The sequence below is a fragment of the Mastigoproctus giganteus genome, chromosome 1 (genome assembly GCF_048544385.1).
Source record: "Mastigoproctus giganteus isolate SK-2022 chromosome 1, ASM4854438v1, whole genome shotgun sequence".
NCBI lineage: Eukaryota > Metazoa > Arthropoda > Arachnida > Uropygi > Thelyphonidae > Mastigoproctus > Mastigoproctus giganteus.
In genome coordinates this window covers 206,584,717-206,601,487 of record NC_143575.1, presented here as the reverse complement: position 1 = coordinate 206,601,487, position 16,771 = coordinate 206,584,717, and the positions used below count along the sequence as shown (strand labels likewise).

At 36.6% G+C, this 16,771-nt stretch overlaps 1 protein-coding gene across 2 annotated transcripts in view; it reads left to right on the top strand.

Annotated features, from left to right (window-relative positions):
• Positions 1-16,771, top strand: part of LOC150091473 (uncharacterized) — a 189,736-nt gene that overhangs the window by 120,766 nt on the left and 52,199 nt on the right. For both annotated transcript variants that reach the window (XM_090375758.1, XM_090375749.1), the window contains exons 10-11: positions 7,560-7,680; positions 14,484-14,570. In XM_090375758.1, the coding sequence (XP_090231884.1) occupies positions 7,560-7,680; positions 14,484-14,570 (208 nt within the window). The remainder of the gene's footprint in view (positions 1-7,559; positions 7,681-14,483; positions 14,571-16,771) is intronic.

Here is a 16,771-nt window from a genome sequence, read left to right as displayed (position 1 = left end):
TTCTCAGTGTTTGCACCAATTTCTTTTTTGTGGACAGCAATGCAAGTGGTATTGAATGCAGCATATTAGCATTGTGTAATAACACAGCTTTAAGACTCAACTTAGAAGCATCTATAAATAGTTTCCATTCTTCTGGAACGTGGCTCATGTTCCTTGCTGCCATTGGACCATCAACATCCTTAGACACAGTGAGTTTACCTTCTGTTGATAGAATTTATCAGTCTTTTTATTTTGAGTATGAAATGTCACTTTCTAAGAGTGATCTAGAAGATTCCACTGTTGTTGCTTCAAGAGCCAAAAGCTCTTATTGTTCGGTAGTTCTTGATCCCCGATGAGGTCATTATGCTCATTATCTGTGATCTTATGTGGTTCAGAAGGATTAAGATTTGGACAAAATGGTGGATCCCTTGATGTAGACCAATGGTTGGCAAACTACGGCCCGCGGGTTAGTATTGTTTTTTACATGAAAAAAATTAAAAATAAATCAAATTATGCGCTGCAATAGCCGATAGTCGAGTTGAGAATGACCGCACGTGGCGCTACTGGTGTCGCATATTCGCATTCTGTCGTCTACTGTAGAACAAGTGTTGCCAGCATTTCTCTCAGTTTTGCTTTAGCGGCGCACGTAGTATTGTCTGTCACGGCACTCTGCGATCTTTTTTCCCCCTCTTATTTATTACCCACCGTTTCCAGGTCACCCTCAAGACCAAATATGAAGAGAAAAGTGGACTTCGAATGTCGTGCTTTTAAAGCTGAATGGAGTGTGAATTATTTTGTCATAGAAATAAATGACAACGTATCATGTTTATTATGTAATGACACAATAGCTGTGCGAAAAGAGTACAATACGTCGTCATTACCAAAGTAAGCACGCGGCACAATATTCAAATCTCACAGAAAATCAAAGGAAGCTAAAATTGGAAAGTTTAAAACGTAATGCATCATCACAACGCAATTTATTTGTTAAAATAAAAAATTATAATGAAGCAGTAACTAAAGTAAGCTTACGAATAGCTCATTTATTAGCCAAGAAAGGGAAACCATTTACCGATGGTGAATTAATTAAATCATGTTTGCTTGTGGCAGCCAAAGAAATGTGTCCAGAGAAAATGGATTTGTTTCAATCTGTCAGTCTTTCGAGGAGAACAACTGTTAGAAGAGTTGAGGACATTGGGAGCCACATCAAGAGTCAATTAAAAAACGAGGCAAAAAATTTCAAGTGGTTTTTGTTGGCTCTTGATGAGTACAGATATTACTGATACTGCCCAATTGTTGTTGTTTATTAGAGGAGTCAATACTGAGTTTGAGGTTACTGAAGAATTAGCTTCTATGAATAGTCTGCATGGAAAAACTACAGGCGAAGATATCTTCAAGGAAGTGAAACGCTAACACAGTACAATTTGCAATGGAATCAGTTAAAATGTGTGTCACAACTGATGGTGGTAAAAATGTGTGGAACGGGGAAAGGATTAGTTGGACAAATTTTTAAGGCTTGTGAAGAAGCTAAATTTTCAAAACCTCTGGTAATTCATTGTATTATTCACCAGCAGGCTTTCTTTATGGGAAACACCTCAATCTGTCATGTGTTATTAAACCAGTTGTGTCAGCGGTTAAATTTATTCGCTCTCGTGGACTTAACATAACCATCGTCAGTTTCGTGATTTTTTATTAGAAATTGAAGCCGAATATCCTGATTTGCCCTACCATACAGCAGTTCAATGGCTCAGCAATGGAAAAGTTTTAATGAGATTTTTTGAACTCAAAGAAGCAATAGAAATTTTTCTAAATGAGAAAAACTGCCCACAACCACTATTATCTAACAATGAATGGCTATGGAAATTAGCATTTGCTACAGACATCATGGGATATCTTAACGAATTTAACTTAAAATTACAGGGGAAAACAGTGCTCATATGTGAAACATTCGTAAAATCATATCGTCAAAAATTTGCATTGTTTGAAACACAAATCACATAACCAAGTTTGACCATTTTCCATGCTGTAAAAAATTTCAAATATTAGCGAAATCCCCATTCCCAAAAAAAATCGCGGCGGATATATTTTCTGAACTTAAACTACAGTTACAACAGCGTTTTTCGGATCTTGATGCAAGTGCAAAAGACATTTCCATATTTCAAAATCCATTTGGCTGTACAATTGAGGAGCTTCCATCAGACCTTCAGTTGGAAGTGATTGATCTGCAAAATGATGATATGCTAAAGGTTATGTTTAAAGAAATGGATCTAACCCAATTCTATAAATATCTTTCGGAAGATAAATACGGTCAATTAAAAATCAATTTGAAAACGAGCCAATAGACAAATTTCAATGTGATTTTCGATTTCGTAACATTTTACGTGTTGATCAGTGTTATCAGGAGGTTAAGCTTTAAGAAAACATTTCTGGTTGTCCTGTTATTACAAAATATATCTAGTTTCCTAAGAACACCACATACAATGCATATTAATTTCAGGGCACAAGTTGCAATCAGGTCTGGAAAACACCGGTAATTGTGATTTAGTCAAGGGCTTTAGCTAACCCTTGGCTAAATCACAATTACCGGTGTTTTCCAGACCTGAAATTAGTATGTATTGTATGTGGTGGTGTTCTTAAGAAACTAGATATTTATAATCTATAGGGCCCTGTGCATAAATTGGATTGTAGAAGAAACAACAAGCTGGTGATAGAAGAACAGATAAGATAAGCATCTGACTGTCATTTACTTGTCCAGCTACAATTGATTGGTAATCACTGAACATTAATATTTTTGGAGGTGACACAAAGCAGCCATTTCAGGTGTAAAATGGCTAGAGGTGATGGAATCTACCTTAATTGCATATACAGGGTGATTCACTACCAGTGCGACAAACTTGCAGGAGGTGTGGGGGGTACAAAGACGAATCAGAATCACATAGCATTGCAGGGTCCGAAATGCCTTTGTCATGCACTAGAGAACGTTGAACGGAAGGTCGTGTGAACAGCGATCCCGCTGGAAGTCAGCATTTGCGAACCGGTTCCCGAGGCAGTAGGATGAACGAGTATTCATACGTTGAACTGGCCGACATGCACCTCGCATATGGAGCTGCGGACTGTAACTGGCGCGCAGCTCTGCGCTTGTACCAGGAACGTTTCCTGCACAGGCGTGCTCCTTATCATATGATTTTAGCACGTGTGCACAGAAGGTTACGTGAGACTGGTTGTTTCACGAGAGGTACCATGAATCGAGAGTGAATGACGAGGACACCAGACAATGAGGAGAATGTCCTACGTCTTGCAGAAGGCAATCCGAGTACAAGTACTCGAGTGATAGGCCAACGAGTGGGTATTTCCCAATCCACTGTATGGAGGATACTGTCAACAAACCAAATGAGTTCATACTATCTGCAACACGTCCAAATCATTGGAGCCTGCGGATTATCCACTCCGGAGGACTTTTGCTACTTGGTTTCTTCAACAGAGTGCGGCAGACGCCGCATTTGCTGTGTCCGTATTGTTCACGGATGAGGCAAGTTTCACAAGAGAGGGGAACCTTAAATCAACATAACACCCATTTGTGGGCTTTGGAGAACCCCCATGGTACGCGAACACATGCAACTCAATGCCGTTTCTCTGTCAATGTTTGGGCCAGTATTGTTGAAGACCACCTCATTGGACCATACCTTCTGCCCCCTCGTCTGGATGGTAGGGCATACTTGATCTTTCTACAGCAAGTCCTGCCCGAACTTATTGAAGAAGCACATGTTCCTCAGTCGTTGCGCTGCTCAATGTGGTTCCAGCATGATGGGGCTCCCCCACATTACACCAGTGACATCCACCAACACCTAAACGTTACATTTGGACAGCATTGGACAGGTCGTGGTTGTCCGGGTCATTGGCCTGCTAGATCGGCGGACCTATCATGCCTGGACTTCTTCTGCTGGGGTAAAATGAAGACATTGGTTTACGAGACCCCCCGTCGTTGATCCAGTTGAAGACCTCTTCGCCCGCTTCTCTGTAGCTGCCGGGGAGGTTCGAGACACGCCAGGAATCTTCCAGAACGTTAGGGATTCCATGCGGCGGCACTGTGAAGCCTGTGTGACTGCTTCTGGTCGAACTTTAGAAAACCTTCTGTAGCATGGCTTTTTGCCAATGTAAAACTTTTCATTAAAATGATTTCTGCTACACTAATGAGTTGCTGTTTTTGTTCTTCTTCGCTCACACGACCTCTCGCATGACAAAGGCATTTCGGACCCTGTAATGCTATGTGATTCCGATTCATCTTTGTGCCCCCTACACCTCCTGTAAGTTTGTCGCACTGGTAGTGAATCACCCTGTGTATATATATATATATATATATAAATGTTTGCTATAAACATTTAGGTTTTGGTTATTTGTAGTAGAGGGGGATGAACTATTACACAGGAGCATATTACTGAAAAGAGTACCACCATCTTAGCACTTCGAGACCTTCATCTCCTTAGCTAGGTTTGGGAATGAACTGGGATCCTTATTCAGTGACCACTCATGCTTTTTCTAGTTTGAAAGCTATATGGCTACTGAACAAATGATCAACGACTGCCAATAGGGGATTAAGCTGACCAAATTGGAGAAATAGGCTGAAACCTTATTGCTGCAGTAGGTTGGAGTAATCAAGATAAGTACTAATCAATTTGGACATAACCTGGCTCAGAGAGAACACAGTGCTAATGTGATACCAAAGTCATCAACACAAGTACCACTAATGATAGAAGCTTGAATGGCAAAGAACTGGAATTTGTAGATGAACTAGGCCATATCAGAATAGCAGACATCAGAAAAATCAAGACGATTAACATGAAGTTGCATATAAATAGTTATAGATTAATTTACTCTGTAAATAAGATAAGATAGAACTAGCTTGGAAGAAAATTTAAATTTAATTGGTTGGATAAAACAAGTAGAGACTTGCAGGCACATTTAAAATGGAAAGTTAGTTTAATGAAATTGGCTTATACATATGACTGAATTGAAAGCCCAAAAAAATTAAAGAGTTCTTAATATCTTAGGGAATAGAAAGTAATTACAAAGGAACAGTCTGTATAGTTTTTGTTGGAGATTTAAATAGCTAGCAGAGTACGAAATTACAGTTACATCTACAGGTATATATATATCCCCCCTCCCTTCTGAAGCTCCCATACATGGGAGTTTTCATTGAATAGATTGAAGGCAAGAATACAGGGAGTACTTGCTGAGATTTTCAACTTGAATTTCTGTAAATTTTGAGTGGAGTAGTCTGCACTTTATCTTCACTCTTGATGGTATTGTAGACCGTTTAATAAAAGAATGCAAGTTACAAAGTTTATTGTGGAAGGTCTAATGATTTAATCAGTTTATGTGAAGATGATTTTGTTCTCTTAAATAATAGAGCCTGTAACATCTTTAATATCTCTAAATTAATTAGATAAAAGTAACAGATTAGGCACAAATTAATATTAGTATGAATAGTGGCAACTGATATAAGAAAGCAAGCTTATACAGCATCAGCCAGGTGGGGGGGGGAGGGAATTCTCCTCCAGTAGCTTGTCTAGTTCTTCCTTGAATTTATTAAAACTCTTCAAGAACTGATGAAAGCTTGTTCCAACAATCAACCACCCATTGGTCGAAAGCTCTAAACACATCTATTCTGCAACCATCCTTAATTTGAGTTTATGCCCCCTCGTGCATAGTCTTGGCAAGATGGAGAATCCCATCAGCAATGAGTTTGCTCAAGCAATTCAAAGCCTTAAACACCTCAATCAGATCACCTCGCATGTGCCTAGTCTCCAGACACTGCCATTTCCAGAACTGAAGCTTTTCTTGGTAAGAGCACTCTGTTGTTCCCCTCACCAATCTAATTGCTCTTTTCTGTACTTGAAGTGCATTTGAGGATGTAGCAACTCTACATCCTCAAATGCACCCTCCAGACATGCATGCAGTACTCAAGGTGTGGCCTAACCGTTGACAAAACCCCATGGTCTGTCATGGCAGCCTGTCTGTACTGCTGAAGGAACTTCATATCATACTGCATAATTACCCCAATGTCCTTTTCATTTCCCACTACCCTGAGTGTAGTACCACACAGTTGAGACATTACTCTGATTACTGCTACCCTTATATAACTTACATTTGTCAATGTTAAACTGCAGGTGCCATTTTTCAGCCCAACTGCCAAACTTTTTCAGATCTTGTTGCAGCATACCTTCATTACTGTCATTAACCACCTTTCTTTTACTATAGACTAAGACATTAATCCTAATATATCCTCATCAGTAAATAAGGTAAACTACAATAGGCCCAACATTGAACCCTGTGGGTTTGGTGCTGGGTGGGACTATCTTAGTTTATCCACTGTTGACATTAGTTCACGAAGAGTAGTGTCCATCGATAACCACTCTATCTTCCCCCACTCAACCATCCCTTTATTCATAGCAGTCACTTTCACTTAATTCAACACTGCTCTAATGTATACAGCAGTCTTATGTATTTGGAACAGTATCAATAGCTTTCCTGAAATCCAAGTGTGTGATATCAAAATTATTTTTTGCATCCAGTTCCTTTGTTACTGCATCGTAGTACCCAGCCACATTGGTCAGGCAAAGAGGCCCCCCCCCCCAACAAACCCATGATGTGACAAGTATAAATGCGCTTCTCTCTTGATGGTCCTATATCATTTCTTTAACCAGTGACTCCATTATTTTCCTTGGAATGGAAGTGAAGCTAAGAGGTCTGAAATTACTCATATCACTGTTTGAACCCCCTTTTGTGAAGTGGGGATAAGTTTGCACATCTCCAATGCACAAGGACCACTCCCGAATCCAAAGATCTTATAATTATGTCTAATGGTTTTCTTACATCCTTTGCTGGCTCCCTTAATATAATTGGATAGTCCCATCCACCCCAGGTGCATTTTTTATATTTATCTTTAATTTCTCCTCCACATTTCCTTATAATAAATAATCAAAAATTGATAAGCTTAGTGATTTTGTGTGAGTCTTAATCTAATCTATCTTCAGAAGTTTATAAATTTCTTTTTCAACCTTTGCTGTCAGTCTAGAAGGCATCTAGATAATCAGACAACCCCGGGACTACAGCTGAAGCCCTCAACCCGACGCCAGACATACCTAATACATCATGCAACCTCGAGATATTGAAGACATTGTCTTCAATTTCTCGAGGTTGAAGATTCTAAAAATACACGCCATTAAAATAAATGCAGTTAAAATCTACTAAAATATGATGATGAATCTAAAAACTTTAATTCCTTAAGAGACAAAACTTTTCGACTTTCTTTTGTGATCACATGTAGGAAACTGTCTGTTACGAACTAAGAAATTGCTTTCTCTAGTGGAAAGTAATTTCTACTAGAGAAAGCAATTTCTAGTATGAAGCAGTGTCCCCATGCTGGGGCAGGAATGAACTTGTCATAACTCTTGTAGGAGTTATAGGTTGGGTCCATTTCATTGTAATTGGATTTTTTTACCATTAAAGTTTACCATTAAATTTGTGAGAAAGTACTCTCTTCCAGTACCATGATATGCATCTATTTTTCTTTCTGTTCATAGACAAGGAAGGAACCAGGAGGTAGTGCATTAAAGAAGACTGATATCAGGGCATCTTTAGCTGCAAAAAAACTGGCCCAAAAAGACTTCAGAAATATAAAAACTGCTGCAGAAAGAAAGAAAAGTAAGATACTGATGACTTATTAATAAGGGATTAGTTTGAGAAAATTCTTTTCATAATTTACACATTATGCATAAATGCTATGCTGTAGAAGTTCTGAAATAATATACAAGGGTTATATGAATGTTTCTATGAACATGTTCATAATTTACACCACATTTCTTTTTTTTGTTCATAAAGTTTTGGCCTATGTTTTAAAAAAAAAAAAAAATGGCTGTAATAATATTTATTTACAAAAAGGAGTCATTGGGCAGGTATATTCATGAAGATGCAGTAAATACATTAGGAGAATCTGCCCCACCACATCAATTATCAAAAAATGATTGGTTGAATTTAAACATGGCTGTACTAGTATTGAAGATGAACAGTGCAGTGGACACTGCAATGGACGATCAGAGAATAACTAGAGAATCTCAGTTGAGTGCAAAACAGTCTGTCAAATGAATTAGGCGAGACAGGATTACCATAGACTAACCCCATCTAGTTTACTTCTTTCCACCTGAAACTAAACACCAACTTAGCTGGAAGGAAATCTTGGTTGGATGATGTGATAGTGACCAAACATTTCCTTGCTTTTTGACATCCAGTCAGAAACATATTCCATTCAAAACTTCAACCCACTGTGTTTTGTTTATTATCAAGCAAACTGAAAACTCTGGTCAGATCTACAATTATAGATGAAATGTAGCATCATCACTACCAACAAGAATGAAAACTATAATTTTTTTTTTGTGCAGGTAAAAGTGTGGTTGATCTTCAAGAAAACTGAGAATAATCTACCATTATTACTCCCAAGATGGACAGACAAATTTATATTACCTTTAACTAAATTACTAAAATCAGTCAAGTCGGAGAAGCCAAGATACTGAAGGTTTTTGTTTCCATAGGACATTGTACCTGTTCACATACCAGCTGTTGTCATATCTACAATTCATCAGGTTGGGTATGAATTGCTGCCCCGTGCATCACGCTTGCCAGACTAGGTCCATTTTTCCACCAATTCTTAACTTAAAACCAACCTGGCTGGAAGGAAATTTGGGTTGGATGATGTAACCCCCCCCCCCTCAGAGGACCTTCAAGAGAGCAACTAAAACTGGAATTGTGAATTCACTGAAAAAAGTGAAAAGGCATCACTGGAAAAAGTGAATAGGCACAACAATACTCAGGAATACTCACATTAAAAAAATATTGTCAACATCATAGGTTGGTGGATTAGAAATGTTTTCTGACAGTGAAGTAGCAAAAAAAAAAAAAAAAAACCACCAGGTATGGAGAAACAAAAACAAAATATTGCTTCAGATGGCAGTAATCAGTGATTCTGAGCTGCTTCCCATTGAAGTGTGATCTTTGATTAAAAGAAAAAAGTCAGCTTGCTTTCAGTGCCACCATCGGATTGAATGGTTGGCAATTAGTTCTTGCAGCCAAGAAACAAATTTGTGAGACATTTCTGCTCCACCTGGGCAGCACTTTGAATGTGCTTATTACTAACAGTCTAAAAATCAAATTTTGTGGATATTTTCTCTGATTTTCCCCCCCCCCCTTTAATATAAACAAAATTGAACTTTGACTTCTTTTCTTACACCACCCAAGGAACTTAATGGCAAAAGTCTCTTAATTCAAAATCAAATGACTAATTCATAGTCTTAATTTCTGATTAGGCTGATGAAGCCTTACCAATCTGGAGTGAATGACTTGACAGATAGTAACATTATGGAGCAGCTGCCCTGTTGAAGCTGATATTGAGCCATCCAACCAAAGTTTGCATCTTGAACAGTACAAATATGGAAATTGATCTTTCAAATAGCCAATTCTAGAAACTCCTGTATCGTCCAAGGAAAGACTGCATTCAAGACATCACAGAGTGAAACAAATCCCCTTAACTTCGGTTGTCTAGTCATCTGTTGTGAATATTGGCTATGCTTCAGAGGATCCTCCTTTTGTAGTGGAAGTCTTTGCACTAAGCTTTTATTTGTAATTGCTTACATTAATTTTTACTAATTTTTTTATTTTTGTGTATTCAAAGTGACTGAAGAATAAATTATTTTAGCACTGCAGAAAATCTCCATAGTTTAACTCCCCTCCCAAAAAATTAAGAAAATTTAAGAAGGTAATGGTACGTATATAATGTTTTACATCCTAACTGAAATGAAATAATCAGTTACAAAGTTAATAATTAAGTTACAAGGTATTACTTTCAACAGTAACAAAACTACATCTAAATGTATTATTGATTTAAAAGGTCATTAACATAGTATTTCTTGGATTGTAAATGTTTTTGGTATGGCAAGTATTACATTAATTGCCCCAAATTTCCAGAAGCAGTAAATGAAAATTGATGCATTTTTGAATCGGTCAGTTGATTTTGAGCTTGATGGGGCTTTTGTCTGAGCCTTTCAATATCTAAGTTCCTTGGATGGTGTAAGATTTAAAAAAATATATCTCTATGCAAAAAGTAATATAATAATAATAAAGAACTTTTATTTGGATTAAAGAATTAAATTGCACAGTAAACATCTGAAAAACACTAAAGACACTAAAGGGATGTCACACAGATTTGTTTATTGCGGACAGAATTGAGCTAGACCTGACTGTATGGAGTATAACATAGAACATCTAAACAATTTGAATGCATGCGAATTCCTTTTTTAAAAAAATACACATTTTAGCCAATAATGTGCCTGTTTATATACTATATACCTGTTTATATACCTGTTTTATATTAAGAGAAAAGACTGGGCAATTGGGGTAAATTTATTCACTATCTAGAAACAGTGCTAAAAGTAAAGATAGATTTATCTTTACTTTACAATGAATGATGCCTACCACTGATATAAAGATTTTTAAGCACATGTGATGTGGACACATAGGCTATTTGGTTCTTCAATATGTACCAGACTGATAGAATAGTAGGAACCTTACGTCTATTTGAGAAGAGGTTAGAAGTGTCGACAAAATATGGGAGACCTATTCAGTTAAAACAAATTGAAAAGTGCAGTTTATCACTAGTGAGTGGCACTGACTTATTCAGATTCAATTTTTTCTTGATCCAAAACTTTTGAAAGAAGACAAATTGAACTAAAAAAAAAAAAAAGAACTGATTTACAAGTTTGTGGTGAAAGCAATTGTAATGAGCCAAGCAAGCTGATAATTCTAGGCAAAATTATTTTCATCTCTGCAGAAAGTCTGGCTATGTTCCTCTAGCTTGAATAAAGCAGTTTGCTTTTGTCTTTTAAATATATTATGCCAACATTTAAAAGTCCAAACACAGTTCTTCAGTCTAGCCTACCTCATATCCTCACTGAGATCATTATTCCTTGGTGTGCTGGAGAATGTTTTGTTCAAATACCAACACTCAAATCTTCATTTTGGAAGTTGATTACCATAGCAGACTAAACCATTGGATGATCTGACTTCTAGGCATTTCTTCTGCCAAAACCATGGAAAGTCTAAAACAAGAAAATTCTGTTCTTTGGTCAGTGAAGAAATATGTATGTAACTATATGGTGCACAAATTCCTCTTGAAAAAGGTTCTTATTATTGTCTCAGCATTTAAAGGAACGCTTAAATTGTTCGCAAATTCCTTCACTTAGAGTGCATCATTTTCAAATTTAAAATTTCTTATAGATGAGTTTCAAATACTTTTTTAGCATCAGTATCTTTAAAGATAAAATAGATGAAGCAGTAACTGTTTGCAGCATTGGCCTGTCAGTTTGATTGTGTGAGTATCTTATATTTGCTATTGTGAAAGAAAGAAAGAAAACTGATGTGCAGTTGCCCTTGGTTGGGAAACTAATAAGGGTGCTTTAAATATAAAAAGTTATCCGATCATGCTCGTCATTTTAAAAATCCTCACAGCAGTGCTTGAGCGTCAGAATATTTATTTAATCAGGTGAAAAACACTGAAATACTTCTAATGAAGCTTTGGAAATGGTCTTCACAGCCAAGTCCCAACAGCAATGCCACTTTTGCAACAGAACTTTGGTATAACATGAGGGGGCAAAGTCTCTACCACTGTCTTTCTTGAAAAAATCATGATAAATAAGTTGATGAAAAATAGAAAAGCCATAGAGAAAAAAATAAAGTCCTGTGTAAACTAATGTTTTAAAGCATACTATACTACTAGTAAACAATCCAATGTCTGTATTTTAATAAAAATGTGTATGTTGTCAAGTTAAATTTTAGTTTCTAGTGTTATAGATTTAAAAAAAAATAATAATAATAATAATTCTTGTTCTGCCCCCAAAAAATCTGTTTTCCTCTTGCTTTGTGGTATATGATAAGTGTTTATATATATACCCACTAAAGAAAACCTGTATCATTGGTATTTACTTTAAAAAATATAAACAAAATATTTAATTGATGCTGCATGGTAATTTTTTTTCTTGCAAAATACTATGTGCTGTATGACAAATAAATAAACCTTTTTTTGATTTGATGAAATAGATATAACTTATTATATAACATACACTGGTGTTCAAAGGAAGTGCACACCCCTTAAATTGTAATTGTCATCCGAGTAACGTAAGTATATGGCGATGTTTCTTACAGATTGCATCAGATAAGATTGACACACATAGGTGATGATGTAATATTGCATCAGCTGTTACTTTCAGCTATATAAGCTCGCTCTGCAAGGGTTGCAGTCATTCCTTGCTTGTGTCAGGATGGCGAGTTACTTGCAGTTAACACCACGAAGAAAGAGTGTTATTATTGCTTTACGTGAGGAAGGATGTTCTTCCTGTTATATTGCTTATAGAGTTTCTTGTAATCAGTTGACAGTGAGTAGATTTCTTTCAAAACTCAAGAATACTGGTTCTGTTGATAGGAAAAAAGGAACCGGATGCAAACGAGTCTGTGCCAAAGCAGGACGGTGCTTTGAAGCACTTATGCTTTAAAAACCGTAAAGCTTATTTGTCTGAGCTGCAAAGAGAATGGGAAGACCATACAGGAGTGATAGCAAGTGCAGCAACAGTCAGAAGACACCTCTTCAAAAATGGACTTGAAGCCGACTGTCCTAGGAAGAAGCCCCCTCCTCACACAAAAAATGAAAAACGCCCGATTAATTTGGTGTAAAGAGCATGTCAAATGGACCCCCGAGCAATGGGTGTCAGTTACTTTCTCGGATGAGAAGAAATTCACCCTGCATGGCTCTGATGGGAGACAAACGATTCAGCGTAGACATGGTGAAGAATACCATTCACACTGTATGGTGTCTACAGTGAAATTCCCTACCAGCAAATAATATGGGGATGCATTTTGTATCATGGAGTAGGTCACCTGCAGTTTATAAAAGGTTCTGTAAAATGCCAATGGATACCTCGCTATATTGGAAGGCAAATTGCTGCCAACCATTAGAGACCATTTCAACCTGCCAAGTAACTGCATCTTTCAGGTTGACTACGCTCCTTGTCATTGGGCAAAAAAGTGTAAGTAGGCACTTCTGTAGTTACTTTAGCTTCATTTCTGCATTAGAGGTTCGACAGTAATGTGTTTACATTTGTTACAGGTGAAAAAAGGGTTGGAAGAATGCTCCATTACAACTATTAGCTGGTCAGGAAACAGCCCAGACCTGAATCCTATGGAGAACTGTTGGCATCGTGTGGAATCTGCAGTTGTCAGAAAGAAACCAAAGACCCTTCATGAACTTCAGAAAGCCATAATTCTGTTTGGGACCATGAACTATCAGTTGATTATCTTCAGAAATTGAACTTGTCAATGCCTTGATGGTGTGCTGCTGTCATCAGGGCAGAGGCAGTTCAACTAAATATTATTTTGCACCTGGTGAACTTTTCATTTTGTTTTTCATTTAAAATGATAAACTGAAACAAATTGAGAGCTTCTGATAACATTTTAGCCATAATTGTCATGTTTACCAAAACTATTGTATAAAGGTTGCAAATTCTCATTTTGGAATATTTTGAGAGCACCTGTCAAATATTACTTAGCTTTGCATTAACTATTAATAAATATCTTTTGTTTATATTTCTCTTTGTGATGCTAGTTATTAATGTAACATACAATCACGAAAAAAGGGTTAGAAATGTGAAATTCCTAGGTCTTTGAACACCAGTGTAAATGAAATATTTTTTAAGAAGTTTATTTTCAAATGCTTTCATTTTCTGAAAATTGCAGTGTAAAGATGTTTGACCATTGATTACAAATGGATGCAGAATGCACTGGAAGGTAGAGGCAGGCCAAAATTCAGTGTAAAATGCTTCTTTTGAAGAAGATAAAAATATTCATAACAGCAATAGCTTTACAAGTCTTATATGCATATTGCGCAGGAATTGGATAAGTTTTTGGCAGGAGAAGTTTAGAAAAATTGAAGTTCTTTCCCCCCCCCCCACCCCAGAGTTTGCATATGGAAGAATTTTAGCATGGCATTTTTCTTAGAAGGGATATTTCTAAAGTAGTGCATAGTAAATGTTTGTTCTTGGTGTAAATTCTAGTGCTGAAATCAGTTAGTGTTTCTTATAACAGATATATTACCATAATGCATGGATATTCCTTATTTAAACATCCTCCTGGAGAAGATGAATTTATAAAAATTATTAAAACGATTAGTTAGATGGGTATGGATTATGTGTTTGGAGAAAGTATGAGATTTTATATTTTATTAATTGCAAAAATTGCATCTCATAACATAAATGAAGTTCATCATTTAAAGCTGAACAACTAACATAATATAACCTAACCTAGCTGTAGTTACACCAAACTTGGTGAACTTTAAAGTAACCAGGTCAGTATTGTTTATAAGTTATGTAATAATAATTTAATTTTAATTGGTATTTGATTAATTTTAACAGGTATCACTTCCGATACAGAGAAGCCCGATGAAAAAATGGATGTGGATTCTCAAGAAAAAGGCCAGGAAAAGGCTGATGCCGTTAAAGGTATTCTTAATATTTGCTTGATTTCTATGTCTCTGTAATGGTTATTTTTGTAAATAAAAGTTTCGGCAAAGTTGTGTTAAAGGTGGGTGAAATATTATCAGAGACAGGTACAAGTAAAAAAAAAAAGGAAATCAGTACAGTCAGCCCTTGTATAACACATGTTTACATTACACGAATTTGATCATATACGATTTATAAATAGGGGAACGATATAGTATATAACATGAACCGAATTCGCTTATGCACAATTCCCCTTTGTGTTTACAAGAAATGGCAGTTGGACCGGAATCACCCCAACCGAGCGCAACACGATAGGAATGAAGAGAAGATTCTGAAAATGTATTTATGTTTTTTATATCAGTGAAGGGGAAGCGTGTTTCACCACAACGTAAAATTCCAGCTATCGGTATTATCGCAAATGCAATTAGATCGAGTTTACTACCAGTTTATAACAGATTCCACTAGCAGAAACGCAACTGGAAATTGTTTTTATTGTTTTATGGTAGTAACCCCCAGAAATGTGCTTTAGTAAAATGTGAGCTAATGAGGTAGTTGTTTCTGCCTTTACGGTGTTGTTTATTCAGTTGCTACACGCACACAGCTTTGTTTGTGTATCAAGTGTGCCTCCTCATTTTGTAATTGTGCTTTATTCCCTAAAAATGAGTAAAATACTGAAAAGGAGTGAAAAGGAAGCGTCCTGGTGAAGACACTACAGATTCAGAGGGAAAAAGAAAAGCAATATTGATAAACAGAGGCGGACGGGGTCAAAAATTCTTACCCGGGAAAATTTATTGTGGCCTCATACTAGCGTTTATGGCCAAAATCACTCCGGCCTCTGACCCACCATGGTTTCCCTGGTAAGGCTTATGTCAATAGAGAAAAAATATGAAATTGTGAAACGCTTTGAGCGAAATGAAAGACCATGTGATGTTGCACGTGCTACAGACCTAAATGAGGCAACGCCAAGAATTACAAAGAATGCAGAGAAAATAACTTTTATAGTAGGAACAACTCAAAGTGTAATTAAAATCCATTAGATTAAGACAAAGAATTGGAAGAGATGGAACGGCTGTCATCTGTTTGGATAGAAAATCAAACAAAAAACAAGTTTGCTTACGACAGAAGCAAAAGTATTAGCAATATTTTATTACGATAAATTGCGATCTCCTTATCTAAGTGTTGTGTTATCCTTTTTTAAACTTCTAAGATTAGCAGTTTTTCTCCTTTGTTTAGCTTCTTTGACCATTCTTTTAGTCCCATTTTTGTCAGCCAGTTCTCATGACACATCCGCTTTCTGTTATATATTTCAGCAGGTCCATTCTTTCCCTATTTTCTCTACATTAATTTTGTCATTCCAGCTGGTTATTTCCATCATTCTTCAAATGCACATCCAAAGGCTTTTGTTTGAGTTTTTTCTGAGTACAAGAAGTATTAGTATATTGTCAATAAGTTGCATGTATTTTATGGGGAGTTTTCCTTTTCCCATGTACTGCTCACTAATGGTGAGAGATGCACGGAAAAGGGAAAACACCTTCCTGAATTTAGAAAAAGAGTACCTTTGGTGGCTAGTCCTTTCTAAATGCAGTAGCCATGTAAATTCTGGTTATTACTCTTGATCATTCGAAGGTGTGTGGTTCAGTAGTATTCACATTCCTCTCTTGGTATCGTTGTCTTTTTCCATAGGCCATTCACCTTAACTGTAAATCATGTTACAAACAAGGGACATTTTGCAAGTCTATGCTGAAAAATAAATTAATTGAAACTAGTCCTTTTTTAATTTGAATGTCCCTGTACTTCATTGCCCTTGTCCCATATTTGAAATATGGGACATGAGCAATGTTAAGTAAAACTGTCTCTTCCCACAGAACTTAGATTTAAGGTTTCTGATCAGATAAGTCATTGGAGAAAAATCTGAATTGTTAGTGGATGGTTTAACAGCATTTTTTAATGGGGTGCTGAACTACTATTCTTGTGAATAGGCATCTTGTCCCAAAGAAGCAGAACATATTTTGGCGGTTTTCCCTGACACAAAATCCTAAAGGTTGAATACTTGAAAATTAACAATCTTCCCAGTAATGCTAGTACGCACACCTGTGCTGATTACTGGCTTCCTAAACACTGCTTTTGTCCACCACGAGCACTATAATAATATAATATAAGCAATACGTAAGCTGATATAAAGACCAAAAATGAAAATGGCA